This window comes from Sorex fumeus, unplaced genomic scaffold, assembly GCF_029834395.1.
Source record: "Sorex fumeus unplaced genomic scaffold, SorFum_2.1 ptg000035l, whole genome shotgun sequence".
Classification (NCBI taxonomy): Eukaryota; Metazoa; Chordata; class Mammalia; order Eulipotyphla; family Soricidae; genus Sorex; species Sorex fumeus.
In genome coordinates, this window is record NW_026606092.1 from 30635908 (window position 1) to 30663611 (window position 27704).

Here is a 27704-nt window from a genome sequence, read left to right on the forward strand (position 1 = left end):
TCCTCCCACCCTAGGACTTGCTTGGAGACAACCCCAGTGCGCAGGCGCAGAGGCAGAGCTCCGCTGTTGTCGGGGAGGCCTTGGCCTTTTTGGCGCGAAATCCCCTCTCCGTGGGCGGGGCTGCGGGAGGAGGCCGCGCTGATTGGGCACGTTTGGCGCGAAAGCCCCAAACTCCCGAGTCACGATTGGCTCTGGCCGTCCCGGGGGCGTGCCAGGGGGGCGGGGCGGCGGCGGCGCGCGCAAATCGGCCACGTCCGGGAAGAAGCGGCGCGTGGTGGTGGCGGCGGCGGCGGCGGCGCCTCACTCCTGGATTCCCCCCGCACTGCTGGGCAGCCATGGACCTCGCGGCCACCGCGGAGCCGAGCGCCGGCAGCCAGCACCCGGAAGTCCGCGACGAGGTCGCCGAAAAGTGCCAGAAGCTGTTCCTGGACTTCTTGGAGGAGTAAGTGCGCCCCTTCCGCGCGCCTCTGCTCGGCCCCAGGTCGCTTCCTGCGCCAGCGGCGCGTGTCCCGGCACCGGCGACCGGGCCCTGGCAGAGCCCCCCGCGCCGCACAGGGGCTCGCGCAGACCGCCAGGAGCCTGGCAAGGACCGAGGAGGGGGTTTCCGGGGGGGGGGGGGCGCCGGAGCCCCACCCCCTGTGCTTCCTCCGTCATCCCGCCCCACATCCCGTGCGTGCGGCTGCAGGGCTAGTCCCCCCCAACCCCACCCCCCGTGCACTGGGCCCTGTGCATGGGACTGGGGGGTCATGTATCCCCTCTAGTGCCCCGTGCGCGAGGCTGAGGGTCGTGTAACCCCTTAGTTCTCTGTGCATGGGGCGGGGGGCTCGTGCATCCCCTCCAGTTCCCGGTTCACAAGGCTAGGGGTCGTGTGACCCCTCAGTTCCCTGTGCGTGGGGCCGGGGGTCGTGTACCAGTCTTAGATCCCCCGTGCGCGAGGCCTGGGGTCGTGTATCCCTTCTAGGTCCAGGTGAGCGAGGCTGGGGGTCGCGTACCCCCTCGTTTGCTGTGAGTGAGGCTTGGGTGAAGATTGCTGCCTTGCCCGGTTGGGTCACACGGGACCCACCCCCGCAGCCCTGGCAGAACCCCGTTTTCGCCCACAGGAGCCTAGTTTTCGGGACCCGCTGCCGGTAGTGGAGATCATAGTCCTGCTGTACTAGAGTGAGTGGGGGTGGGGGTGGTAGTTGTAGATCCGGGGGGCCAGGCGAGAGAGTCTGTTCTGCTCGGTCACTTGCTCGCCTTTCTGGTCTCTGATAGCCCCTGGAGCCTTGGCTTGCACCGGGGACCCCAGTTTCTCTTAGCAGCTGGAGCTGTCATTTCTATGCCCAGGGAAGATTAGGGCTCTGTTCTGTTCCCCAAAGGTGTGTAAATGCCTCGGCATGTCTTAGGAATTTTTTTACTTTTGATAAGAGACCCTTAGTAGAAACTTCAGTATAGTTGCTGTTATAAGAACTAAATGGGAACTTAGTGTTTTGAGTTTTAAATGAGCAGTGGAGCCTCTCTCTCTCTCTCTCCCCTTCCCCCCTCCATTCCCTCCCTCCTTCCCTCCTTACTCCTGGCTCTGGGCTCAGGGACAACTTCTGACGGGATGGGGACCATATATGGACCAGATGTGATCAGTCGAACCCGGGTTGTCCACGTGCAAGGCAAGCATCCTACCTGCTGTAGTATCCATCCAGTCCCAGAACCCTGGCTTTTGGTTATTCATTTGTACTCTATTTCAGTAGACTTAGTTGTCTTGTGTCTACTTCTCTTTCGTAGAGATGTTTTCTTGGGAGAGTGCAACCCAAGGGCAGGAACTACACTGGTGAAAGGTACCTCGGGCATAGTGCTTTGCAAATAGATTATCAGTTACAAAACCTTCACTGTGATTCTTCCCCAGAACTTTTTGTCTTCCCATACTGAAACTGGCCAGATAGTCCAGGACTTAAGGCATTTATTTGCCCTGCATGCAGTAAACTTCTGTTTGATTCCTGGCACTGTATGAACATAGCCAGATGTGGTCCATCTCCAAATTTCTACCAAGTTAAAATTCTAGCTATTGAACAGCTTTTGAACAGTGTTGATTTGGGGCTTATATCTAGCAGTGCTTGGGGCTTACTCCTGGCTGTGCTAGGAGGCCCAGGCGCAGTGCCAGGAATTGCACTGGGGTCAGCTACATGCAAGACTTGCTCCTTAAACCCTGTTCAAACTCTCCAGCCCCAGCATCTCATTTCCTTTTCTTTCTTTCTTTCTTTCTTTCTTTCTTTCTTTCTTTTTTTTTGCTTTTTGGGTCTCACGCAGTGATGCACAGGGGTTACTCCTGGTGGTGCTCAGTGCACCATGTGGGATGCTGGGAATCGAACCCGGGTTGGCTGCAGGCAAGCCAACTTCCCTGCCCGCTGTGCTATCACTCCAGCCCCCCAGCATCTTCATTTCTATGTGTTTCTGATTAATCTTTTCTCTCGCAGTACTTACAGCTTACTCCCGGCTCTGTGTCCAGGAATCGCTCTTGTCAGGGGTTGGGGGATTCAAGGCAAGGGCTCTACCCACTAGACTTACTCACTGCCCCATCCCATTTTGATTCTTAAATTGGTTTATCAATTTTCCCAATAGAAATTAAGTTTCGGAGTTTTTTTCTGGGGTGATCACCCCAGGTGGTGCTCAGAGGCTACTCTCAGCACAGTGCTCAGGGACCACTCTGATGGGCTGGGGGAACTCTCATTCCTGGGGCTCCCACATGCAAAGCCATGCCCTTCAGCTCCTGCAGCCATCTTCCAAACCCAAAGATTGGAGTTTTGCTTATCCAAAAACTGTGGGACAGTAGTGATAGCATAGCTATTAGCATTTGTGCTTTACGTATTATTTTAAAAATTGAGGACTAGAGGCTGTTGAGATAGTAGAACACTTTTGTCTTGCGTGCAGCTGTCCTGATTTCTGGCACCTCTTAGGTCCCCCTGAATTCCACCAGGAGTGGTTCCTGAGCACCACTGCTTGTGCTTCCTACCCCTGCTAAAATAAAAAGAATTGAGGGCCAGAGATTGTTGCATGAACATTCTTTCGGTCGGAGGCGCAGAGATAGAACATGTAAGAGGGATATAGAGAGCACAGAGGGCCAAGGCTCGTTCTAGCTTGAGGCAGAGAGCAACTGCCAGAGGCCTCTTTTTATTCTGTTTTTTTATCAGTCACATCCTAATGACTTCATCACAGAAAGACTCACTAATGAGAGTACCAACAGTTATAGGATGAGCATTCGTCAGAGGAACACCAGGGTATACATTGTCTTATCAAAGCCATGATGTCGAAGCTATGTTGTCATGATTAAAAACATCAGAGGACAACACGAGCTGGTTTTATAGATTACGCCTCCCACATTCTTGCGGTTGGTTACACATAGGGCAAAGAGAACGCGCATACTGATACTTGGAAGGTCAGTCCAGATTAAGGATGTGTAAGAGAGGGGGAAACTGCTGCCTTGTACTGCCAAGATAATGTCTGACTAGGCAGGTGTATGAGAGCATGCTGTCGAACTCACAAGTTTTTAGCTTGCGCACTTAGTGAGAAGCAGGACCTCCGTTCTACTTCCTGCTTGCAGGGCAACATCAAGAGGCTCATCCTAATGTCCTGGCTTAGCACCAACAAGAGATCCAGCTCAGTGCACTGCATACTATACCTGCAGGAGACTGCATGGAGTAACCCCTAAACGCAGCAGTGAGTAGACCTAGAGCTCCGCTAGGTATGACCCAAAACAAAAATTAAGGGAAAGAAATTTCTGAGGTTAAATAAATTGAAGACCTCGATATTTTCCATACTCTGAGCTAAGTAAAGTAGTTTACAGACTTTCTCTCATTTTAATATTGACAGCAGTCTTGCTTTTGTGTTGGCTGAAGGGGTCTCACACACATGCACCCTTGGCAGTGCTCAGGCTATTCCTGGCTCTGGGCTCAGGGTTCACGCCTGGCTGGTGTGTGTGTATGTATGTGTGTATGTATGTACAGTATGTGGTGCCGGGATTGAACCCAGATCAGACACATGCAAAGCAAGCGTCCTGCCCCGCTGTACTATCGTTCCTGCCCTGTCTTCATAGCAGTCTTTGGAGCTGAAGTGTTACTTGGTGGTTTTTACTGGGGGGGGTTCCAACACTCTTCCCATAAACTATTCTTTTTTTTTTTTTTTTTTTTTTTTTTGCTTTTTGGGTCACACCTGGCGATGCACAGGGGTTACTTCTGGCTCTGCACTCAGGAATTACCCCAGGCGGTGCTCAGGGGACCATATGGGATGCTGAGAATCAAACCCGGGTTGGCCACATGCAAGGCAAACACCCTACCTGCTGTGCTATTGCTCCAGGTCCCACCCCCCCCCCCCCCACCCCCCATGAACCACTCTTGGTGATGATCCTTGTAGGATCCAGGAATGCAGTTCTGTTCAGGCCCTGTGTGACCAGTGATCACCGAACCAACACCAGCAGTGCCTGAGGGCTTGCAGGGCTATCCCCAGCAATGTTTGGGAGTCCATGTGGTGCTGGGGATTAGATCTGGGTTGGGTGTATGAGGCATACTGCCATACTATCTCCTGCCCCACCTTGTTTTTATAAAGGATTGGGGAAGTTTAGTAGAGATAAGTGACTTCTCCGTAGTTATACAAATATCACGTAGGCCTGTAAAGTTGATTTTAAACTAATGTGATGAATTAGCAGGTATCTCGATTTTTTTGTATCTGTTTGGGAGCCACACCCAGGTGGTACTCAGCTTTTTCCTGACTCTACACTTAGGAATTATTACACTTAGACAGTGCTGGGGGACCATATAGAATGCTGGGGATCGGTCGTCTGCAAGGAAAATACCCAACCATGCTGTACTATTGCTTGGGTCCCCTCCGAGTTTGTTTTTTTTTTCTTTTTTCTTTTTGGCTCACACCTGGCGATGCACAGGGGTTACTCCTGGCTCTGCACTCAGGAGTTACTCCTGGCGGTGCTCAGGGGACCATATGGGATGCTGGGAATCGAACCCGGGTCGGCCGCGTGCAAGGCAAACGCCCTACCCGCTCTGCTATCTTTCCAGCCCCACCTCTGAGTTATTTTTAATTGACTAATTTTTTTATTGAGTCTAACTTGTATGTACCTGCAGGTTTCAGAACAGCGATGGAGAAATTAAGTATTTACAGTTAGCAGAGGAGCTGATTCGTCCTGAGAGAAATACACTGGTTGTGAGTTTTATGGACCTGGAGCAGTTTAACCAACAACTTTCCACCACTGTTCAAGAGGAATTCTATAGGTATGGGTGTATGAATCTTGGTTGGGAAATCTGTTAATATAACAAAGCTTGGGCCTGGAGGCTGCTGGAACCTAGCCGGAAGGGAGATGATCTGCTTCTCCCTCCAAGTAGGGCCAGCTCTGTCTCAGCTGCAGAGTAGGAAGCGTGGAGCAGCAATAGAGGTTCAATTTTCTCCAGTTTTAAGAACATCTGTGACTTCTGTCTGGCACCTGACATGTCGTGCTATCACATGATCCTTTCCATCCCAGGACAAGTCATTTTAAGAAAGTGTGTGATCTCGTTCTTTAGTAATACTGTCATATTGTTGTAATAAACATAAAATAGTAATATTGTTCTCTTCTTAGGTGTTTTTTCTTGGGCTTATGGGTGAGGGTGGGGGGATGTTGGCTACACCTGGCAGTGCTTGGGTCCTGCTCCGAGCTCTGTGTTTTGAGATCCCTCACAGTGGTTTTTAAAGGGCCGTGTAGTATCCAGGATAGAACCCTGGCCTTCTGCCTGAGCTATGACTTCAACCCCAAGTTTGTTTGACTTTTCTTGGTGTGTGTTTCTGTTTTTTTTTCCCTGACGATAAAAGCTATATATAGTAGAAAATAGAAAAAAGTAAGAATGAAATGTCACCGTCCATAAATAACCATAAATAGTAGGACTGTTGATACAAAATTCCAAGAGCCTTCCAAATCTGAAAGAATTTTCTGAGGATTCTCAGCACACCCTAGTGTATTAGTGTGTGTATATATATATGTACTATGTAATATATATTGCGTAAGTATGTAATATGTGATATATGTTATATATATTACATATATATGTAATCATTGGAATAATGCTATGGATAAGTAGCCTACCTTTTCACCTAATAATATAATTTTTTTCCCGTGCCATATAAACTTCCTTGGGAAAATTTAATAGTTGAATATTACTTTGAGGGCAGAAAAACAAATACTTCAGACATCATGCATCATGTATTATAATTTTGACCTTTTTGTACCATGCTGGTAATCAACTCCAGGTTTTCACACATGCAAGACTGTACAAATGAGCCATATTCCTGGCCTTCATTGGTCAGTGTACAGCAAAAAATACTAAAAGCCTTTACATTGTATTGAGTTAATGTAATAAACTGTATAAAGTCAAGTTGAAATTATCATGAAATGTTACGGAAGAGTGATGAAGATACAGTAATAGAGGACTAATGCTGCCCATTACCTCATTGTGAGATGAGATACGGGACTTGTCCTGATACTTCTAGTCAGAGCTGATACATTAAGAATGGTTGGGGGTATGCAACAGGGTTTATTGTGTAAATATGCACCAGGAAAAGTTGAACTGACAAGTTGGGAGGTTTGTTGACATTCAGGGCTGGTCGCAGAAGCACATCTTACACAGAACAAGCAGTGTTTTTGTTTCCTAAAATAGCTAATGTCTCAGAGGACTTCAAGACTCCATTGCTTAGATAGACGAAGTTATGGTTATAGGTTTGCAGCAGTTCTATCCAGAAGTCATATACTTAGTCTCACTGGTACAATAGAGGATTTCTACAATTTTGCTCATCAGAATTCTTCCCAAGTCTTTATTATTAATCAAAAGCTAAATCTAGGCTGAAGTAGATTTAGATTAGTAGTAGAACACTTACCTTGCATGTATGAGTCCCTGGGTTTGATCCTTGCATTACCAAAAAAATAAAATAAACCACCAGCTTAGTCTGCCTTCATACTAGTATATATGTCACAAGTTCAAATTCCTGGTGTCCAACACGAACTGAGTGCAGTCCTAGCAGCTCTGCTGTTTGAACCTGGTTGCTCTGTTTCTGGGATTCTTGGCACCACAGGTATTTCTAGTTGAGCCACAAAGCCAGGTAAGTGTTGACAGAAAGGAGTACAACCTACATCAAGCACAACATGTGTACATACCAGAGCAACCCCCAGCAAGTACTCTAAACCATTAACTTGTATGCCTAAACTACAGGTTACTGAGTACGGACCCAGGCAAACACTGGGGCCAATTTTGCAAAGCACCACAACCTGATGTTCAGCTTATGACAATTGCTACAGCTAAAAATGTCTAAGCCAGGCATGCACACTACTGCCCCGGCCATCAAATAATATTTAGTAACAGTTATGGGAGGAGGAACAGAGAAATAATCCTAGAGAAGTATACTAAGTATACTGAGCGTTCACTCGACTGCTTTATTAGATTGAAATCAGACATTGCTAGGAGAGTGTGACTGCAGTGTATATGGGAGCTGATTATTAGAGATGGTAGGTGTTTGGATGCATTATTTTTATGTAGGTATTTCTGTTGTCTTAGTATCTGTGGTAAGGAGAGACTTGAATGAGACATGTAGAAAGTATCTGCATAGTTTGAAGACTTGGTTGTCACTATTGTGGTTTTTCTGTTTGTTTTTTGCTTTTCAGAGTTTATCCTTACCTTTGTCGGGCATTGAAAAACTTTGTCAAAGACCGTAAGGAGATCCCTCTTGCCAAAGATTTTTATGTTGCATTCCAAGACCTACCCACCAGACACAAGTAAGAAACCTTTGGAAGAAAAGGAATTTACCAAATTATCAGAAAACTTGGGAGGTTGTTGTAAAGACTTAGACCCAGTTACCCAGAAAGTTTTAATTTAGAGAAAACCCCACCCCCAACCCCACCCTGGAGACATGAAATGGGAAAGAGAAACTTTGTTGAGAAAGAAAATAGGAAAACAGTGAATCTTTGGAAATCAGTAGCAGACCTGAAATAGCATAAATTTTAAATTGCTTCAATTTTATTTTTATTGAATCACCGTGAGATACAGTTGCAAAGCTTTCATAATTGAGTTTCAGTTATACAATGATCGAACACCCATCCCTCCACCAGTATACATTTGCCACCACTAATGTCCCCAGTATCCCTCCCGACCCTACCCCAACCCACCCTCTGCCTCTATGGCAGACAATTTCTGTCTTACTCTCTCTCCTTTTCGGCATTATGGTTTGCAGTACAGATACTGAGAGGCCATCATGTTTGGTCCCTTATCTACTTTCAGCACACATCTCCCATCCCGAATGATCCCTCCAACCATCATTGACTTGGTGATTCCTTCTCTATTCTAACTGCCTTCTCCCCCAGCTCATGAGACAGGTTCCAATCGTGGAGCAATCTTCTTGGCCTTGTCTCTTGGCCTTGTGTGTTAGTCTCATATTATGTTATTTTATATTCCATAAATGAGTGCAGTCATTCTATGTCTGTCCCTCTCTTTCTGATTCATTTCACTTAACATGATACTCTCCATGTCCATCACTTATAAAATTGCTTCCGTTTTAGCAGTTAAGTATAAATTAATTAGATGAAGTTGAGATGATACCTTGAAATCTTGCTTTTTTTGGTTTTATTTTGCCTCTATTTAGATGGAGGTACCATTCACCACTCCCAGTGATGCTCAGGGCCCATGATGTGCAGGAGGCCAGCAGGGCTATACCTGTTGTATGTACAATGCTGAGCATATAAATGTAACTCCTCTGCATTGCCAGGCATGTGCTCAGGCCCTTTGAGGATCTTCCTCACCCCAAAACTTGCAAATGTAAACTATTGAAATTGCTTGTAAGATGACCTATTTTGTGGTTTTGGGGGTGAAATCTAAGACGTCACAAAGCAAATGCTTTGTCACTAAGCTGTATCTGTGGCCTCAGTCACCCAGTTATGTAAGGAAAAACAGTTTCTAAAGTTTAAGAAGTGTTTCTGGGGATCAGAGAGATAGTACTGCAGGCGATAGTATTTCTGAACTGAAGAGAATTTTTTCCTCAGCTTAACTATATTATGCTTACTTTGAAATTATAAAAAATACAGTTATGGGGGAAAAATGGAATTATTTTTTACTTTGTTGTTGAGTGTTTTTATTGTGTCATTTCAGATTTCAGAATTGACAGAACAACGTAGTGACTGTCCTTTTTGGGGGGGTGGGGGTTGTCCCAGCAATGCACAGGGGTTACTCCTGGCTCTGCACTCAGGAATTACTCCTGGTGGTGCTCGGGGAACCATATGGGATGCTGGGAATGGAGCCCGGGTTGACTGCGTGCAAGACAAACGCCCTACCTGCTGTGCTATCACTCCAGCCCCATGACAGTCGTTTTATATCAATTTTTTTTAAGTGTATTGAGTCAAAATGGAGACGTTACTGGGCCCGCTCGAGCAAATCGATGAACAACAGGAGAGCAGTGCTACAGTGTTGAGTGTAGTTATTTTGGGGGGGGGGGTTTGTTTGTTTGTCTTGTTTTGGGGGGGTTTTTTTTGCAATTTTTATACATTTTATTTTCATAAAGTAGTTCACAGTAGTTCAAGTGTACTTATATTTGAATACCTTCCAGTTAAACAAAATCTCATTTGGGGCATGGGTACTGACTAATGCGATATCTGACTTGAAACAGAATTCGAGAACTCACCTCCTCCAGAATTGGATTGCTCACTCGCATCAGTGGGCAGGTGGTACGGACTCACCCAGTTCACCCGGAGCTCGTGAGCGGAACGTTCCTGTGCTTGGACTGCCAGACTGTGATCAAGGATGTAGAGCAGCAGTTCAAGTACACGCAGCCGAGCATCTGCCGAAACCCAGTGTGTGCTAACAGAAAGAGATTCCTGCTAGATACAAATAAGTCAAGATTTGTTGATTTTCAAAAGGTACTTTGCTAACTTTCATTTAAATTGAATTTGGCCAGGGCTGGAGCAATAGCACAGCCCTGGGTAGGGCGTTTGTCATGCACGTGGCCGACCGACCCGGGTTCGATTCCCAGCATCCCATATGGTCCCCTGAGCACCGCCAGGGGTAATTCCTGAGCACAGAGCCAGGAGTAACCCCTGTGTATTGCCGGGTGTGACCCAAAAAGAAAAAAAAAATTGGATTTGGCCTATGCAAGTTATTTCTTTATAAGCCCGGTAATGGCTTATTTGGATAACGTGACATTCAATGTTAATTTAAGGATCTTCAAATATGACTAGATTTCAGCTGAATACTATTTTCTTTGGTTTGTATGCCAGGAATCAAACCCAAGGCCTCGTATAGGTAAAGGCCCTCCCGTTGATCGTCGATTTGCTCGAGCGGGCCCAGTAACGTCTCCATTGGAGACTTTGTTGTTACTGTGTCTGGCATATCGAATACTCTCGGTAGCTTGCCGGGCTCTCCGAGAGGGGTGGAGGAATCGAACTCGGGTCGGCCATGTTGGCCGCTTGTAAGGCGAACGCCCTACCACTGTGCTATCGCTCCAGCCAAGGCCTTTAAGGCCTCGTATAAAATATATATATTTCAAGTTGAATATTGTCACATGTCAAAAGACTCTAGATGATGGCGGGAGTGATAGATAGTACAGCGGGTAGGGTGTTTGCCGCGCACGCGGCTGACCCAGGTTCAATTCCATCATGCCATCTGGTCCCCCAAGCACTGCCAGAGATGATTCCTGAGTGCAGAACCAGGAGTAACTCCTGAGCATTGCCAGGTGTGACTCAGAAAGCAAAAAAAAAAGTCTAGATGATAATTTTTATATGTTGATATTTTAGGTATTTAATTTGTATCTTGATTGAAAGAAGTATCACTTTTGGCTATTTGTCTTTGTCACAGGTTCGAATTCAAGAGACTCAAGCAGAGCTTCCTCGAGGGAGTATCCCCCGCAGTTTGGAAGTGATTATGAGGGCTGAAGCAGTGGAATCAGCACAAGCTGGTGACAAGTGTGACTTTATAGGGACGCTGATTGTTGTGCCCGATGTCGCTAAGCTTAGTACCCCAGGTAGGTGTTCTATGGTTAAATTAATCAGTTCTCAGTTCCTCCAGCTGCAAGACAAATTGATTTAGCTGCAATTAGTATACTGTAGCACTATAGCACTGTCCTCCTTTAATTCATCTATTTGCTCGACCGGGCATCAGTAACGTCTCACAAGAAATTGTGAGACTTGTTGTTACTGTTTTTGGCATATCAGATACGTCACAGGGAGTTTGCCAGGCTTTGCCGTGTGGCTCGATGCTCTTGGTAGCTTGCCGGGCTCTCTGAGAGGGGCAGAGGAATCGAACCCGGGAGTGATAGCACAGCGGGTAGGGCGTTTGCCTTGCACGTGGCCGACCCGGCAGTTAGTACTGTTTTGAAAAATTTCAAAGGCTCCATGAAGCCTTTTGTCTTATAGGTTTCATTTGTTTGAGGAATTTTTGATTTTCAACCTTTGCAGTATTTGAGCTGTCAAACAAACTGAATTCAATCTTGCAGGAGCACGTGCAGAAACTAATTCCCGTGTCAGTGGTGTTGATGGGTACGAGACAGAAGGTGTTAGAGGACTTCGGGCCCTTGGCGTTCGGGACCTTTCTTACAGACTGGTATTCCTTGCTTGCTGTGTGGCACCAACCAACCCAAGGGTGAGTCTTCATGAAATGCCAGTGCTCAACAGAGTCCTTTCCCGACACTTCCACACAATTATAGTTCTCTGAAACATCTGAGTTATCTAGTTCATGTTCAGGACTGGGGACTGGGGGATAATACAGGGAGGGTCAGGGCATCAGCTTTGCGTGCATGGGACCCTGTTTTGGTCCGGCACTGCATGGCCCACATAGCACCAGTCTCAGGCCCTGTTGAGCTCTGAGACTCAGCCTGATTCAGACAGGATTGGTGCCCAGATCCCTAAGCAAGGCTTGGGAGGTTCCTATAACCCCCCCTCCCCCCCCCCCCCCCACAAACACACACACAAACACACAAAACACACACACACCCAAGAAGGCAAATCTTTTCACATCTTACTGAAAATGTTTGTTTGCTTTAAAAAGTTACAGCTCAGACCAGAGCAGGTAGGGTATTTGCATTGCATCTGGCCTACCTGTGTTCATTCCCAGACAACACATATGGTCCCCCAAGTACACTAGGAGTAAACCCTGAGCACTGCCAGGCGTGACCCCAAAACAAAACAGAGCTCAAAGAGCTTGAAGAGCAGTGATACAAATTAACTGCAGGGGTTTTCTTTTTTTTTTTTTTTCCCTTTATTTTATTTTATTTTTTTTAAAGTTGTAGATTTACAATTTTTTGTGCTTTGGTTTCAATCATACAATGATCAGATACCCATCCCTCCACCAGTGCCCATCTTCCACCACCATGGATAATATCCCTCCCACCCCCATCCCCCCATCCCCCCTGTCTCTGTGGCAGGGCAATCCCCTGTGTTCTCTCTCTCCTTTTGGGTGTTGTGGTCACTGCAGGGGTTTTCTAATGATCACAGTTTCTCTGTCATACTCACTGAGAAAGTACAATTGGAGAGATTTAGTAATCTAGAAGTCATGTAACTTTTTTGGGCACATTATTCTGGAACCCTATTGTTATATTTTTTTTAGAACTTGATTCTGTGTCCTGAATGAGAAAGTAGTAAGAAAGAATTTGAAAGGTTGTGAAGGACTGGGAAAAGATGGATGAACATAATTCTGGTTAATACTTTATTACGGATTATCATCTCCTGGGCATTTAAAATTATTTAGGTACTATACAAATGCTTCAGTATATTAACTGGGCCCTACACGTTTTTGTTTTTTAACTGCAATACTCAGGAAATTCTGAAGTTGGCCTCCTAGTTGCTTGTTTATATTGAAGATTCTTTCCCATTATTCTGAATGCTTCTGTGCTAATTTTTTTTTTCCTCTGTCCCTCAGTTTGGAGGAAAAGAGCTCAGAGATGAGGAACAAACAGCTGAGAGTATTAAGAACCAAATGACTGTGAAGGAGTGGGAAAAAGTGTTTGAAATGAGTCAAGATAAAAATTTATACCACAATCTTTGTACCAGCTTGTTCCCTACAATACATGGTAAGAATTCTATCCATTTGTGGAATACACTAGAAGTCAAAATAATGGTTATATAAAATAGCACACAAATCTGCCATGTAAGTTAGTTTTAGTAGATTGAGAAGTTAGTTCAGCCCCCTGATAGCTTGGCCAGGATGAGTGTCTACTCAAATAGATACAGGGCTTGCCCTTTAGTATTACTTGTTGGCTGAAAGCCTTTTGCTATTTGAATGTCTTCCATGGGCCTGTTTTAGTGTCATCAACACAGAGCTGGCTTCCTCTGGGAGGAAGATGTAAGTCCAGAGCAAAGCAATGGTTATTTCCCATTGCTTCCCTTGAGTTTGTCTAAGAAATTATCTCTCTTCAGTTCCAGCATATACTATTAGAATCATGTCGTTAAGCCCACCCACGTGTCAGGACTTAAAGACTGTCAGAATTTATGGACTACATTCCTTAATGCAATGAAACACATGTGTTTCATATCACTGAGGCCTGTATAAATGTGCCTGGTATTTCATTGAAGGTCAGAGAAAGTCATAATAATAAGAACGAGAAAGTATTTATTTAAATGCATTTTTCTGGGGCCAGAGAAATAAGAACAGTGGTCAAGTCTCTGGCCTTGCACGCAGCTGGCACCAGTCCCGCTAGGAGTTATCTCAGAATTGAAACCAGATTTTTACTCTAGTCCTAAGCTTTGCTTCAGCTGCCTGTCTTCTTTAGGTTTGTAAACTTGCTGTTCTAGTTTCCTGTGCGGTCACGTAACCTCGCATAGAAAAACACCTGGTGTTTTCCTTTCAGGCAATGATGAAGTAAAACGGGGTGTTCTGCTTATGCTTTTCGGTGGTGTTCCAAAGACAACGGGGGAAGGAACCTCTCTTCGAGGTGACATAAATGTTTGTATTGTTGGTGACCCAAGTACTGCCAAGAGTCAGTTCCTCAAGTAAGTGCTTGCTAGTGAGTGGAGCACTAGGAAAAACAATACGTTAGAGCTTCAGATTTTAGTGCCCACCCCCAATCCCTCTCCTTCTTTGTTGTTGCTTTTTTTCCCCCTTCCCCCACTTGTTGATGTTGATAACGTTGCCGTAATGGGCGTGTGGGGTGGGGGTTACACATTCAGCTGTGGTTCTCACTGAGAGTTGCCCCCCTTCAGTTATGGTACTTCCATATGTGTTCATGGGGGATCACACTCCTACTTGTGCTCACAAGGGCTCACCTGGCTGTCTGACTGGCACATCTTCAGTTGTGATGCTTGCCAGGATTCACATCCTTGTTTAGTGTGTGTGCTCGCACATGCCTGGCCGCAGAGCTGCCAGAATCACTCACACCAGCTGTGGTAGTACAAGAGATGGAACTTGCAGCCTCACTGACGCGAGGCAAGGGTTCCAAGCCCTAGTTATTCCTCTGGGCCCACACAGAGATCTGCTAGTCTTTGTATAAGCCATGGAAGACACAAATTATATATTTTCCTTGGGGTAAATCAAGCCATAATGGAGTTACGTATTTAAGAACTCAAAGGACATAAGAGTTTGCGGTTGGTTCGTGGCATGTTTGTGAATTTGCTCATACCTATTGCTTCTCTTGACCATTATCAAATAAACTCTTAATTGCCATAAACCTTATCAGCTGAATATACCCGGACAGGAGGCTTCGTAGTCATGTATTAATAATGATCAACTTTGAACAGGCATGTGGAGGAGTTCAGCCCTAGAGCTGTCTACACCAGTGGCAAAGCATCCAGTGCTGCTGGTTTGACAGCAGCTGTTGTGAGAGACGAGGAATCTCATGAGTTTGTCATTGAAGCTGGAGCTTTGATGCTGGCTGATAATGTAAGAATATTTCATATTCTTGGTTATAAGGGAACTGGCATACGTCCCTCCCCTGTTCATATGGGTTTTTACTTTAGAAAGTAACTGAGGGAGGGGGGATTGTGGAGCGATATGTGTTTGTGTGTTTTGTCATGGGTGAGTCTCAATCATGAATGTTGCATTTAACATGTATTTGGCATTGATTACTTAGCTTTATGAATGCATATGTGTTTAGGTAGATACGCTAATAAATACTATGCTCTAACTTTCCCGGCCTAAAATCATTGCGTACGACCCAGAATATTTACACTAATGCTATATAGGGTTTTATTGTTGAGTGAAAGATGAAGAAAGTAACTGTCTTTGGTCTCTTTCTCAAAGATGTTTAAAGCTAATCAGCATATGGATCCTTCTAGCTCTAGGATCTGTTGAGAGCTGTCTTACTGGAATTGAAGTTACTGGGATTGCGTATTCTCTGACACTTGAGAACCCAAAGTGATCTTCTCAGACTTGGAGATTCCTTGCCATTTGACATCTGAGAGAGCTGACGTTAGCTTTATTTGATTACAGGGTGTGTGTTGCATAGACGAGTTTGATAAAATGGACGTGCGGGATCAGGTTGCTATTCATGAAGCCATGGAACAGCAGACAATCTCCATCACTAAAGCAGGAGTGAAGGTATGTGCGTCTGTCCACTACAGCATTTTAGCCTGGCAGCTTGTTGGCAGTTTGTATTTTAGAAGATCACTGGGGGGAGAAGAGGGTGGTAGATTAATGTTAACACTAGAGATACGCATCTGGATAAAATACATTTAATACTCCTAAGTGAAATAGAAAACAAGCCTGTGTGGGTTTTGGGGTTTCGTTGCTGCTGCTGTTCCCTAGATTGGCCACCTGTAGCAAGGTAAATACCCGACCCTTTCTACTACAACTCTGGCCCCAGCCAGAATGACTTATTAACCCAAACTGTCGGGAACTTGGAGTAAAAGTAGTCCTTTTTTTATTCAGGAAAATTTAAGCAGCACACTAGAATACAAATTTAAAAGCTACGTTTCCTATCACACAGCTCATTGGTTCTCAGGTTTGCTGAGTTTCTGCCTCTTTGAGGAATGTTTTATGTATAAGTGTAATATATACGTATCATTTAATTTTATTTTGGCACTGCTTCTACACTAGCATACTTGGGATCCACTTTTTGAAATGGCTGGAGCGATAGCACAGCGGTGGGCGTTCGCCTTACAAGCGGCCAACATGGCCGACCCGAGTTCGATTCCTCCGCCCCTCTCGGAGAGCCCGGCAAGCTACCGAGAGTATTCGATATGCCAGACACAGTAACAACAAAGTCTCCAATGGAGACGTTACTGGGCCCGCTCGAGCAAATCGACGATCAAAGGGAAGGCCTTTACCTTTACCTTTACCTTTACCTTCATGATTTTCAGTGGTTTTTACTCCAGTTTTGTGATCTGTTGAATTCTTTCAGAGTGACGTTTGAGTAACTTCTAGCTTTTCTTAATCATAGATATTATAGCAAACATCTGGGCTGGAGCGATAGCACAGGTAGGGCATTTGCCTTGCACGTGGCCAGCCTGGGTTCAATTCCTTTGTCCCTCTCGGAGAGCCCGGCAAGCTACCAAATATCCCGCCCACACAGCAGAGCCTGACAAGCTTCCCGTGTATTCGATATGCCAGAAACAGTAACAGGTCTCAGAGTAGAGACGTTACTGGTTCCCGGTCAAGCAAATCGATAAACAATGGGAGGACAGTGCTATAGTAAACACCTATGAATATACATCTTGAACCTGCTATAAGATAAATTGGTGAGAAATTATTGACTTAAAAGTTGAGAGACAGTACCGTGGGTAAGGCGCTTGCTTTACACACGGCTGTTCTGGGTTCAATCCCTGACATCCCATATGGTCCCCAGAGCATCATCAGGTGTGACCCAAAAACCAAGAAAAATGTTGTGTATAGGTTGAAAGTATCTGAGGTAAGGTATTTGCTTTGCATGAAACCAGCCCTGGTTTGATCCCTAACACTGCACGTGGTGCTGAGATACTGGGGTCACTCCTGAGCACTGTCAGGTGTGGCTCCAAAGCAAAACAGCTGTGTATCTGTTGTGTTACCATCATGTGGGAATGCCTCTTTGCAGTATATCAGACTCGATCCCGTAGGTGAAAATGAAACCTTACTGTTTTTGTTTGCATGTAATTAATTATGAGTGATAACTGAGTATTTTGTCATGTTTGTTGTTCAGTTCAGGTGTCCTTTTAAACCTATCGATTCTTCGTTGTCAGGCTACCCTGAATGCCAGAACATCTATTTTGGCAGCAGCGAATCCAGTCAGTGGACACTATGACAGATCAAAATCACTGAAACAGAATATAAATCTGTCAGCTCCCATTATGTCCCGATTTGATCTCTTCTTTATACTTGTGGATGAATGTAACGAGGTAATGACATAAATTGTTGCTCTGAGCTCCCCTTGTTATTTCCAGCTGGGGTAATTGATTGGGTCGTGGTTGGAAGATGTACCGAACAGCTGGTGCGTGTGTTTGTTTTGACCTTTTATTTCTTTCATAGTCGCTCAGTATTGAGCAGAGTTTATTAAAAATAAAGTCAACTGAATTGCTGGTTCCATCTAATTGCGTTGAGAGAGTAAAGGTTTTGATGTTGTTAGCTGAATTTTATTCTCAGTAGAAGAACAGAAACTTAAAAACTTAATTCCCAGCCATTCTCTTAGATTTTTGTAAGAATTTCTTTTGTTATGCTGGAGCCAGTAGCATAGTGGGTTGGGTGTCTGCCTTGCACATGGCCAACCCAGATCTGATCCCCAGCATCCCATATGGTTCCCAAGCACTGCCAGGAGTGATTCCTGAGTGCAGAACCAGGAGCAACTCCTGAGCATTACCAAATGTGACCCCAAAAGCCAAAAATATATATATATTTTTTTGGTGTTTGCTTTTGCTAATCTGGAGAGATAATACAGTAGGCCACTTGCTTTCCACGACGCCGGCCCTGGTGTGATCCCTGGCATCCCATGTGGTCCCCTGAGCTTTGCTAAGTGTGATCCAAAAACAGAACAAAAGATATTTTTTTTCCCTGTGTCATTTGTCTTCCTCCCTTTAGGTTGTTGAATGTGCACAACACCCTCAGCACCCCCAATTATGTAGCAGTTTTGAGATTAAGTGAAATAATGTAAATTTATTTGGATTCATCATATTAGTTACTGAAAATAATTTACATTTAGGCTTAAATATTTAACTGCATTGTAGAGTTTTTATGTGCACAAAATATTCTATGGAGGGAAATATTCAGGCTTTGCTTTTAGCTACTGAACGTGGAGGTCCAACATTACATTAAGAACAAGATACAACTTGTTTATAGTGAGACTTTAAAGCATTAAAGCTAGTTTCCATTGTGTAAATTTTTGGAGGTCCTGAATCCCCACCAATAGTTAGGATTTATATAATTGTTGTATATTTTTGTTTGTGTATGTTTTGGTTTTAAACTTTTTAATTTAAGATCTTATCAGATTTACAAGAAGTTGCAAGAAATGAAATTGCCTATTAACACCCTTACACCCTTTATTCAGTTCACAGATTACTAATTTGCAACATTTATTTTATCATTTGTTCTATTTGTTAGCTGCAGTTTCTTTTCTGTAATTATATTTTTGCAGTGTTTGTAACTGATAATCTTTACATATTAATAAATACACAGAAATATGATTAGCAACTAAGAGATCTTGAACTAGATTATTCAAGTACCAATTTCATTACTAACTGATGTTTAGTAATCTCTCTGGACCTCAGTTTGCTCATCTGTAATATGAAGATGATATACTTAATCTAATATGTGTATTGTTCTGAATTAGGTTACAGATTATGCTATTGCCAGGCGTATAGTAGACCTGCATTCAAGGATCGAGGATTCCATTGATCGTGTCTATTCTCTGGATGATATCAGGAGGTATCTTCTTTTTGCAAGACAGTTTAAACCTAAGGTAAGGCAACATGTCCTTTGTACTGGAAAGGGAATCAAGGATATAGTAAAGTGACAATGAAATAAAAGAATTATGAGTAAATTACCTGTAAGGGGGTTGTTCTTTGAGCTGAGTTTTTGTTGTTCTTCAGAGAAATTCAAAGATTCTTTTTAATCTGAATGATTCCATATATAGTGATTGATGCAGATCATTGGGTTGGCTGCTGGATAAAGGATGTACTTGGGCTTTTGTTTTTCCCCTTCCCTTCATTTTGTTGTGATGACGGGAGGGGGTCTGCATACAATTTGGTGGCATTGCATTTCTGTGTTTTATGTTACTGTTTTCACAAATGACAGTGCTACTAAGATTAGACTTATCTCTTCTCTATAAGGAAGGTGGTCTGTGATTGAGGTATCCCTTGGTCCTTTAGTGTATTTAAAATATCTGTTTTTGTGTAGCATGTTCCTAAAACAGATTAAGAAAAGAAAAAGGGTAGCATCTTGGGAGAAGGAAATGTGTTTTCCTAAGCATTGCTCAGGAGGCCTTGGGACCCCACTGGTGGATTCTGGTGACATCCAGGAGAGTACTCGGGGAACTATGTGCTGGTAGGAATCGAACCCAGAAGGCTCTAAAACTTACGTTTAATCCAGCTCTCGTCAGATAGAAATGTTCTGACTTCCCTGGTGTTCTGACACAGATTTCTAAAGAGTCTGAGGACTTCATTGTGGAGCAGTATAAACGTCTCCGCCAGAGGGATGGTTCTGGTGTGACCAAGTCCTCGTGGCGGATCACCGTAAGGCAGCTTGAGAGCATGATTCGTCTCTCTGAAGCCATGGCTCGGATGCACTGCTGTGACGAGGTACTGAAGTCGCCGGAGCTAGTGGGGCACAGAGAAAGGGATGTGTTGGCTTTGAAGTATGTTTCTGTCTTGAGCTTGGGAATTACTAGGGCTCGTTGCAGGTCTTTAGATAATCAAGTTTCTGCTGAGCACTTATCTAGTACTTACATTACTGCAAAAGTGGATTTATTCCTATGGGGGGGGGTCTTGAATATTGCATTCAAAGCTCAGATGCTTAGTAAGTCATAGTTTGTTGTGTGGCCACAGAGCCAACACTGCAAGGACACTAAAGCTTTAATAACTAACTTAAGAATATTCCCCCAATGAGGCAGACTGAGGGTTGGAGGAATATTTTTTAGTAGATTAGTGAAAAGCCATTTGCATTGGTAGTGGAAACTGGTATAATAACATTTTATGCCTGAAATTTTATGAGCAACTTTGTAAATCACAATGATATACCTACATATATATATATGTGTGTGTGTATATTTACATACAAGACACAATACACACGCAGAGAAAGTTGTCAGTACCCTCTCAAAACCCAGTAAAATTATCCATGGTTAGTAAAAATAAGATGATATTTAATTGGGGAAAAAAAAAAAGGTTTGTCATGCGTTTTAGTAGACAGGTCTGGAGCCTCCCATGTGGCCCAGGTACAATGCCGTTCATCCTGTGCCTCGATGCCCGGCCCAGATTACAGCGTCTTGGTCCTGTCCCGGTGCCATCTGCTGGCTTCCAGTGCTCTATGACTTGGTCTTGTCGTAATGCCATTCTCTGTCCACTCTCTCTTGACTTTTCCAGGAATACAAATTCCTAGTCTGAAATCTGCAGCTGGAATCTGTTTCTCTTCGTTGGGGCTTACTGCTTTGGAATCTGTTTCTAAGCCTCACCCAGTGACTCTGTCCCCTGGGCTTGCCTTGGCTTTCCTTGGTCTCTGGTCCCAGCTTCCTGCACATGGCTGAGAACCTCTGCTGTGTCCTACCATCCATCTAGGCCTCAGTGAGGGGGGCAAACAGTTTGTCTAGCTTGAGGGCTTCCATTTATCTCTGTCTCCCACCCCCCAGCTATCCCATTATTCATTTTCCTTTTCCATTAACCTTTTCTGAGGACAGGATTTTAAGTGAACAATTAAATTATTCAGCTAGCTCTCTTGTGCTGTCCCCCAGCCCCTGCTTCCATAGTAACATTTGTACGAATAGTAAGGTGATGTCATAGATTATAATCATGTCATAGATTATAGTGTATATGAAGACATAAGTTACATTCATGCCATTCATTCAGAAAATATGTTTAAACCCTCTGTATTGGGCCGGAGAAATAGCACAGCGGGTAGGGCGTCTGCCTTGCACGCAGCCGACGCGGGTTCGATTCCCAGCATCCAATATGGTCCCCTGAGCACCGCCTGAGTGCAGAGCCAGGAGTAATTCCTGTGCATCACCAGGTGTGACCCAAAAAGCAAAAAAAAAAAAAAAAAAAAAAAAAGGCCCTCTGTACTTTGCACATGTAGTAGCTTTTCAGTTGAATCTCTTGATTTTCCAGATAGCCATTTTTACTTGCAAGTAATAGAACCCTAAAGTTCTGTTGGTTTGTTTTGGTGAGTAGCTCTGGTTCTTACTGGCAGCTCCCGTGGTCCTTTCTCGTTGTCCTACTGGGGCTATATATGTGGGCAGGAAACTGCAGGGATTCTGTAGCCAAAGAAAAGGAGATTTTATTTTGGGACCAATTCAGAACCTCTATGGCCAGTTCTCCTCACTTTCTTCTAAGCCATGTGCCCTTATTTGTCTTTATACTTTCTACTCTGTAATGTGTCTGTCTTTGCCTGAGTTGTACTTTTTGGAACTTCTGAATTGGTTTGAGTGTTTTACACACACCGTGGTAGGTTTTTGTGATCCAAGTGGAAAAGCTTTTGGTTCTTGTCCACTGGTTGCAGTTCTCACTGACAGGTGCACACTTGCTTGTGACCTTCACATCGACTTGACTGGACTATATCACGCATTCCCTGTGGGTAGTGCTGAGGATTGAGGTCACTGCATCGTGCCTACAAGGCAGGCAGGCAGTCACTCCACTGCTGAGCCACATCCCAGACCCTGGGAAAAACCTGTTTAATAACAATGCTAAACTCAAGTTTAGTGGTATGAGATCTAGCTTTTGTTTATTTCACTTTCTCTTTTTGGGGGGAGGGCGGGGGGGAATGGTGCACCTGGCGATGTTCAGGGTTCCTCCTGGTTCTGCACTCAGTAATCATTCCTGGAGGTTGCTTGAGGGACCATATGTGGTCCCGGAGATTGAACCCGGGTCAGCATGTGCCAGGCAAGTTCCCTACTCATACCATCACTCAGACCCAGTTACTTTCTCTTTTTTATGGTTGAAAGGCTGCTTTTTGAAAAACAAAAAATATCATGTATTCTCTTTTTTTTTGTGCACTTCGGATGTTCAGAAAGCGTGTGATAGATATGTCAGAGGTCACTTTCATTATTGTGATTGTATTCTTACAGTATACTGCATTTTTCTTCATTTTTCTACTGGTTCCCTAATAAAAACCGATAAAAATCGCATGCATGTTTTCATCTTCTCTCCTCCCCCGCTTCCTTGCAACCATGTGCTTCCGACTTTCACAATTAAATGTGCTTGTCCTTTGATTTTTTTCGCTTTTCTCTCTGGCTTTTCCCGGTTTCCTTTTCCATGCTCTCACCTTTCTTTTCTGATGTGTATGTCGGTGGGGAGGGAGGGCGCCTCCTAGTGGTAGTGGCCTTCTGAGCCTGGCAGTACAATGAACCTTGGGCCCTTGGGCCACTCAGTGCCAGGGATCAAACTTAGGTCCTTGCACAAGTGCCTCTTAGCCCTGCGCTCTCACCGCTGTCTTTGATTTGTGTTAGCTCGGTCATTTTTGTAAGTTCAGACCATACACCATTGACATCATGTTCTGTCACTCTGACCACATTTGTTTTAGTTTTGATTTTTCTCCTTTTTAAACATGACATTCTAGTTTCGTGTGGGAGTAGTTTTTCCATACTTATTGCTGTTACTATTTCAAGGGCTGTCACACAGTGGTTGACCTTTTCTTCTGTTAATGGATTTTTGAGTGATTTTCAATTTGGATTTCATGCTGTGTGTGTGTGTGTGTATATACGCATGTAATTACATATTTTTTGTTCATCTGCTGTACATGTTTTTGTGTGTGTGCATGCGTGCATGCTATATGTGTGCTATATACATTTTTGTGAGTATAGATCTACGAGTGGAATTTTTACGTTTCCCCAATTTATGACCCAAACCATGGCTTTCCTTTCAACACAGGGTGAATAAAATTGTTCTTGGATTTATGGTGTGGTGTGTGTGTGTGTGTGTGTGTGAAAGTTTGAGAAAATTACCCTCTTGATTTACTTCATATTGATTGATTTAGGTCCAACCTAAACATGTGAAGGAAGCCTTCAGGCTACTGAATAAATCCATCATCCGTGTGGAAACACCAGATGTCAATCTCGATCAGGAAGAAGAAGCCCAGATGGAAGTAGATGAAGGCCCAGATGGAGTCAATGGTGAGTTGCTTGTTCTTAAGTCTGTTCTCGAGTTAGAGACCAAAATTATGTTTCAGTATGTTTAAGTAGACTTATTGATGATTATAAAGACTATGTAGCAGAAGGGGAATAGTAAGTAACCAAATTGTGTGTTTACTAGCTAAAAACAAACAGTTAATACAAAATATATGTGAAATATTGGAAGAAAGGCAGAATTATGACTACGTTTAATGCCCCTAGTCGTCTTCATTTCAAATTACACATAGTACTTAAGTATAACAAATTCAAAATTTATATATTGTACTGCAAATATAATTTTTTTTTCACTTTTTTAAAAGACCATGTTTTACAAAGTTGTTCTGAGCACAATTACAGGCACTCTGTGGTTTAACATCAGTTCCATCGCCAGTATGACTTTCCCTCCTTCATGCTTCCATTTTCTCATCTGTCCTTCCAAGCCTACCCCCTTAGGCCCAAAATCATTTGTTTTATATTGATTATTACAAGTAAGTGGTTAATGGACTTAAAAAATACTAGAGTAAAAGAAAATTTGTTAAAAGTGTTAGATCTTACCATCGGCTTATGTTCTTACCTGAGGGTTTATTTGTTAATGCTATTTGAGCTTCTTCTGTGTTGCTGTTTTTGTTTATTGACTTCTATGATACTCTTTCATCTGATTTTGGTGTGCTTCTACTGAGATGTCGGTATCGTGGAATTTGGAGGTGTTGGTGGCCTTGTGTGTGGTCACAAACTCCAGAAACCAGAGGGTCTGCAGAACTGGATGGATGAGTTTACAAGGCAGCAGCTGTGGGGTGTGGGTGTGGCTGCTGGGGCTTCCGAAGTATGGGAGGCCTGGGGGAGGCTGCCTGCCCCCACCCTGAGAAGACCCCTGAATTCTCAGCCTCAAAACTTATGTGCCTGGGCTGGAGCGATAGCACAGCAGGTAGGGCGTTTGCCTTGCATGCAGCAGACCCGGGTTCGATTCCCAGCATCCCATATGGTCCCCCAAGCACCGCCAGGAGTGATTCCTGAGTACATGAGCCAGGAGTAACCCTGTGCATCGCCAGTGTGACCCAAAAAGAAAAAAAAAAAAGCTTATGTGCCTGAAATTTTCATCTCTGCAGAGATGAATCCTGAAGCAGGCCGTTGGCATGGTGGCAGCTGTTGGGTGGGGGTGCAGCTGCCAGGGATTTCCGCAGGGTGGGGTTTGGCCCACCTCTCACCCCACAGTGCCCCAGACTTTTTAGCCAAGAAATGAGTGTACCTGTGAATTTTAGCAGCTTGGGTTGCATCTCCTCAGAGATTTATATCTTGAATCTGTAAAACTGGGCCCATGGATGGGTTTACATGGAGAAGACTGTGGAATGTTTGAAGGTGTAATTTCAGATCATAAACCCTATATCTTCCCCTTCTGAATTAGCTTTTGTCTTCACTAATAGCATTTCTAATCTTTAGTTTTTGTATAAATAAATAAATGTTGAGTTTAACTATTTCTGCTTTGGAATCAGTATTAAAATGTGGTTATATATGTAAACATTTGATAGAGAAGTATTGAAAACATAAAAATACAATTCAGATGGTTAATATTTCACCTAGGTCATGCTGAAAGCCCTCCTCCTGTAAATGGAATCAATGGCCACAGTGAAGACGTTAATGCAGATTCTGTTCCGAAGGCTTCCTTGAAGCTGGGCTTTGCTGAATACTGCCGGATCTCTAACCTTATCGTGCTTCACCTCAGGAAAATGGAAGAAGGTTTGTTGTTCCTAGTACTCTTCATGCCCTTAGTCATTTACACCAATTATATTCTTTTTTTTTCCCCCATGGATTTTTTTTTAATTTTTATTAGTGAAATACTATGAGGTACAGTTGTAGACTTAGAAATTTTTGTGCTTGGATTTCAATTATACAATGATCAAATACCCATTCCTCCACCAATGCCCATTTTCCACCACCACGGGTCCCAGTATCCCTCCCACCCCCCATCCCCCCCCCATCCCACCCTGACTCTGTGGCAGGACATTCCCTTGTTCTCTCTCTCCTTTTGGGTGTTGTGGTTTGCCAAAAAGGCATTGAGTGGCAATCATGTTTGGTCTATAGTCTGCTTTCAGCATGCTTCTCCCATCCTGGGAGGATCCTCCCAACACCCTTTATTTGGTGCTCCCTTCTCTATCTGAGCTCCCTTTTCTCCTAGCATGTGTGGCTGGCCTCCAAGCCATGGAGCAAACCTCCTGGTACTAGTCTCAGCCACTCTTGGGTGTTAGTCTCCTATTTTGTTACTTTATGTTCCCCAGATGAATGCAATCTTTCTATGTCTATCCTTCTGTTTCTGACACCAGGTATATTCTTATGGTCAATTTCTGGTTTCTTATAATTGTGTTTTTTTTTTTTTTAAATGTGTTGTTTTGTCAGAGCAGTTGATGAATTAAGATGAATTTTGGAGTCAGTGTAATTAGCAGACTGGACATTTTCGTACAAATGTAAGAGTCAGAGATTACTGTCCCTTGAAGAGGTGTTTAGGATAGTATATTACATTATAGCTTATGAGAGCATTTGACAAATAATGTTAATGGTTTTAAGACAGAGTGCCTCATATTTCATAGTCAGTTGAACTCAGAAGGCTATATTAGTACAAGTACATTCCATTTTAGGAATGAGTTAAGTTTAAGATTGAGTCAGGTTTTGATTTCTCCATGGGGAAAATGTTTATCTGATCACCAATTTGCCTACCTTTAGCTGCTTTTCCAAGCTACTTTAAGTTTTACAGTTTATAGTTAGTAACTGCAGAATAAAATATGATTAGCTCATGTTGAATGTTAAGCTTCAATTTGGTGGTAAACCATCAGACAATTGCTATTTGAACCAGTTCCAACATGCAGGTTTCCTGACACAATCTCATCAGAAGAAAACAGAGATTATCTTAGTCTAGTAAATATAGGGCCCTATAATTGTGGCTCTATTTTTTTCCTTGGAAATTTGGCTTTTGCATTCTGCAGATTGATTCTACTAGGAACAAAAAGAAACAAAAGAAAGAATGGAGGGGGAAAAGAAAAGAGGAAAGAAAAGGTCCACAAATGGCTCAGTGGCAGAAAGCACCTCTGCAGGCATTTAGTCCCCAGAGCCTCAGGCATGCACCAGTTAACCCATTCCCACAGCAGTGCGATGCTGATGCAGTGTGAACTTCTGTGTACCACAGCGACTCTAGAGCGCACATGTGCTCCCAAGCATCCTAACAACACTGGGGGTAGGGTAGATGTGAGTGTTCGAAAGTGAAAGAGTTTTCAAAAGCATTCTCATCGCCAGTGCTAGAATTTTCTTATTTAGAGTTTATATTTTATTGACATCTGCTAGAATCAAGATTAAATATATTTAATTTTTTGCTAGTTATAATATCCATGGGGCTGGAGCGATAGCACAGCGGGTAGGGCGTTCGCCTTACAAGCGGCCAACATGGCCGACCCGAGTTCGATTCCTCCGCCCCTCTCGGAGAGCCCGGCAAGCTACCGAGAGTATTCGATATGCCAGACACAGTAACAACAAAGTCTCCAATGGAGACGTTACTGGGCCCGCTCGAGCAAATCGATGATCAACGGGAGGCCCTTTACCTTAACCTTTTACCTTTAGTTATAATATCCATATTGAAAATTTTTTGTGAATTCATTTGAACTTTTTTTTCATTCCCTTCGGTGTTTTTCGTCACATCCCGTGGCACTCAGTGTTGTTCCTGGCTCCGCACTCAGGAATTACTCCTGACAGTGCTTGGGGGGACCATATGGGATTCCAGAGATTGAACCTGGGATGGCCAAAAGCAAGGCAAAACCCCTACCCTCTGTGCTATTGCTCTGGCCCCTCATTTGGACTCTTATACAGCCGATATTTCAGTTGGTATGGATAGACCATACTGGAATAAACTGATTGTTGGGTGCTCTTTCGGTGCATTATGTTACCAAGCAGTGCTCAGGGCTTATTTCTGGCTCTGCACTCAGGAATTACTCCAGGCAATGCTTGGGGGACCAGATGGGGTGCTGGGAATTAAACAGGGGTTGGCCTTATATAGGCTAACTGCTTTACCTGCTATACTATCTCATGGCTCCTAAACTGATAATTTTTGAGTGAATGCTAGTGGATTTGACTTTGTTGTTGACTAATTCTTTAAATTCTTTCCCCTTGCAAAGAGAAAAAATGCTTAACAAGTCTTGCTTGCTTTATTCCTTTTTGTTTTGTTTTGAGAGACTTGTTACTGTGTTTGGCATATTGTAGCTTGCCAGGCTTTGCAAGCTACCGAGAGTATCTCGCCCGCACGGCAAAGCCTCGCAAGCTACCCGTGACGTAGTCAATATGCCAAACACAGTAACAAGTCTCAAAATGGAGACGTTACTGGGCCTGCTCGAGCAAATCAATGAACATCGGGAGGACAGTTTTTGGTTTTTTGTTGTTTGTTTTGAGAGAATTTTTTGAATCACTGTGAGATACAGTTACAAAACTTTCATGTTTGAGTTTCAGTCATACAATGATCGAACACCCATCCCTCCACC

General features: G+C 43.8%; 1 protein-coding gene across 1 annotated transcript in view; it reads left to right on the top strand.

Annotated features, from left to right (window-relative positions):
• The first annotated feature begins 294 nt into the window (after window positions 1-294).
• The window catches only part of MCM6 (minichromosome maintenance complex component 6), a 31706-nt gene continuing 4296 nt past the window's right edge, over window positions 295-27704 (top strand). Inside the window, exons 1-15 of the mRNA XM_056117523.1 lie at window positions 295-442; window positions 5103-5249; window positions 7664-7774; window positions 9655-9904; window positions 10839-11004; window positions 11476-11621; window positions 12897-13047; window positions 13825-13966; window positions 14711-14852; window positions 15402-15509; window positions 17126-17281; window positions 18706-18834; window positions 19511-19672; window positions 23058-23193; window positions 24769-24924. Coding sequence (XP_055973498.1) covers window positions 336-442; window positions 5103-5249; window positions 7664-7774; window positions 9655-9904; window positions 10839-11004; window positions 11476-11621; window positions 12897-13047; window positions 13825-13966; window positions 14711-14852; window positions 15402-15509; window positions 17126-17281; window positions 18706-18834; window positions 19511-19672; window positions 23058-23193; window positions 24769-24924 — 2209 coding nt within the window. The 5' untranslated portion in view covers window positions 295-335. The remainder of the gene's footprint in view (window positions 443-5102; window positions 5250-7663; window positions 7775-9654; window positions 9905-10838; window positions 11005-11475; window positions 11622-12896; window positions 13048-13824; window positions 13967-14710; window positions 14853-15401; window positions 15510-17125; window positions 17282-18705; window positions 18835-19510; window positions 19673-23057; window positions 23194-24768; window positions 24925-27704) is intronic.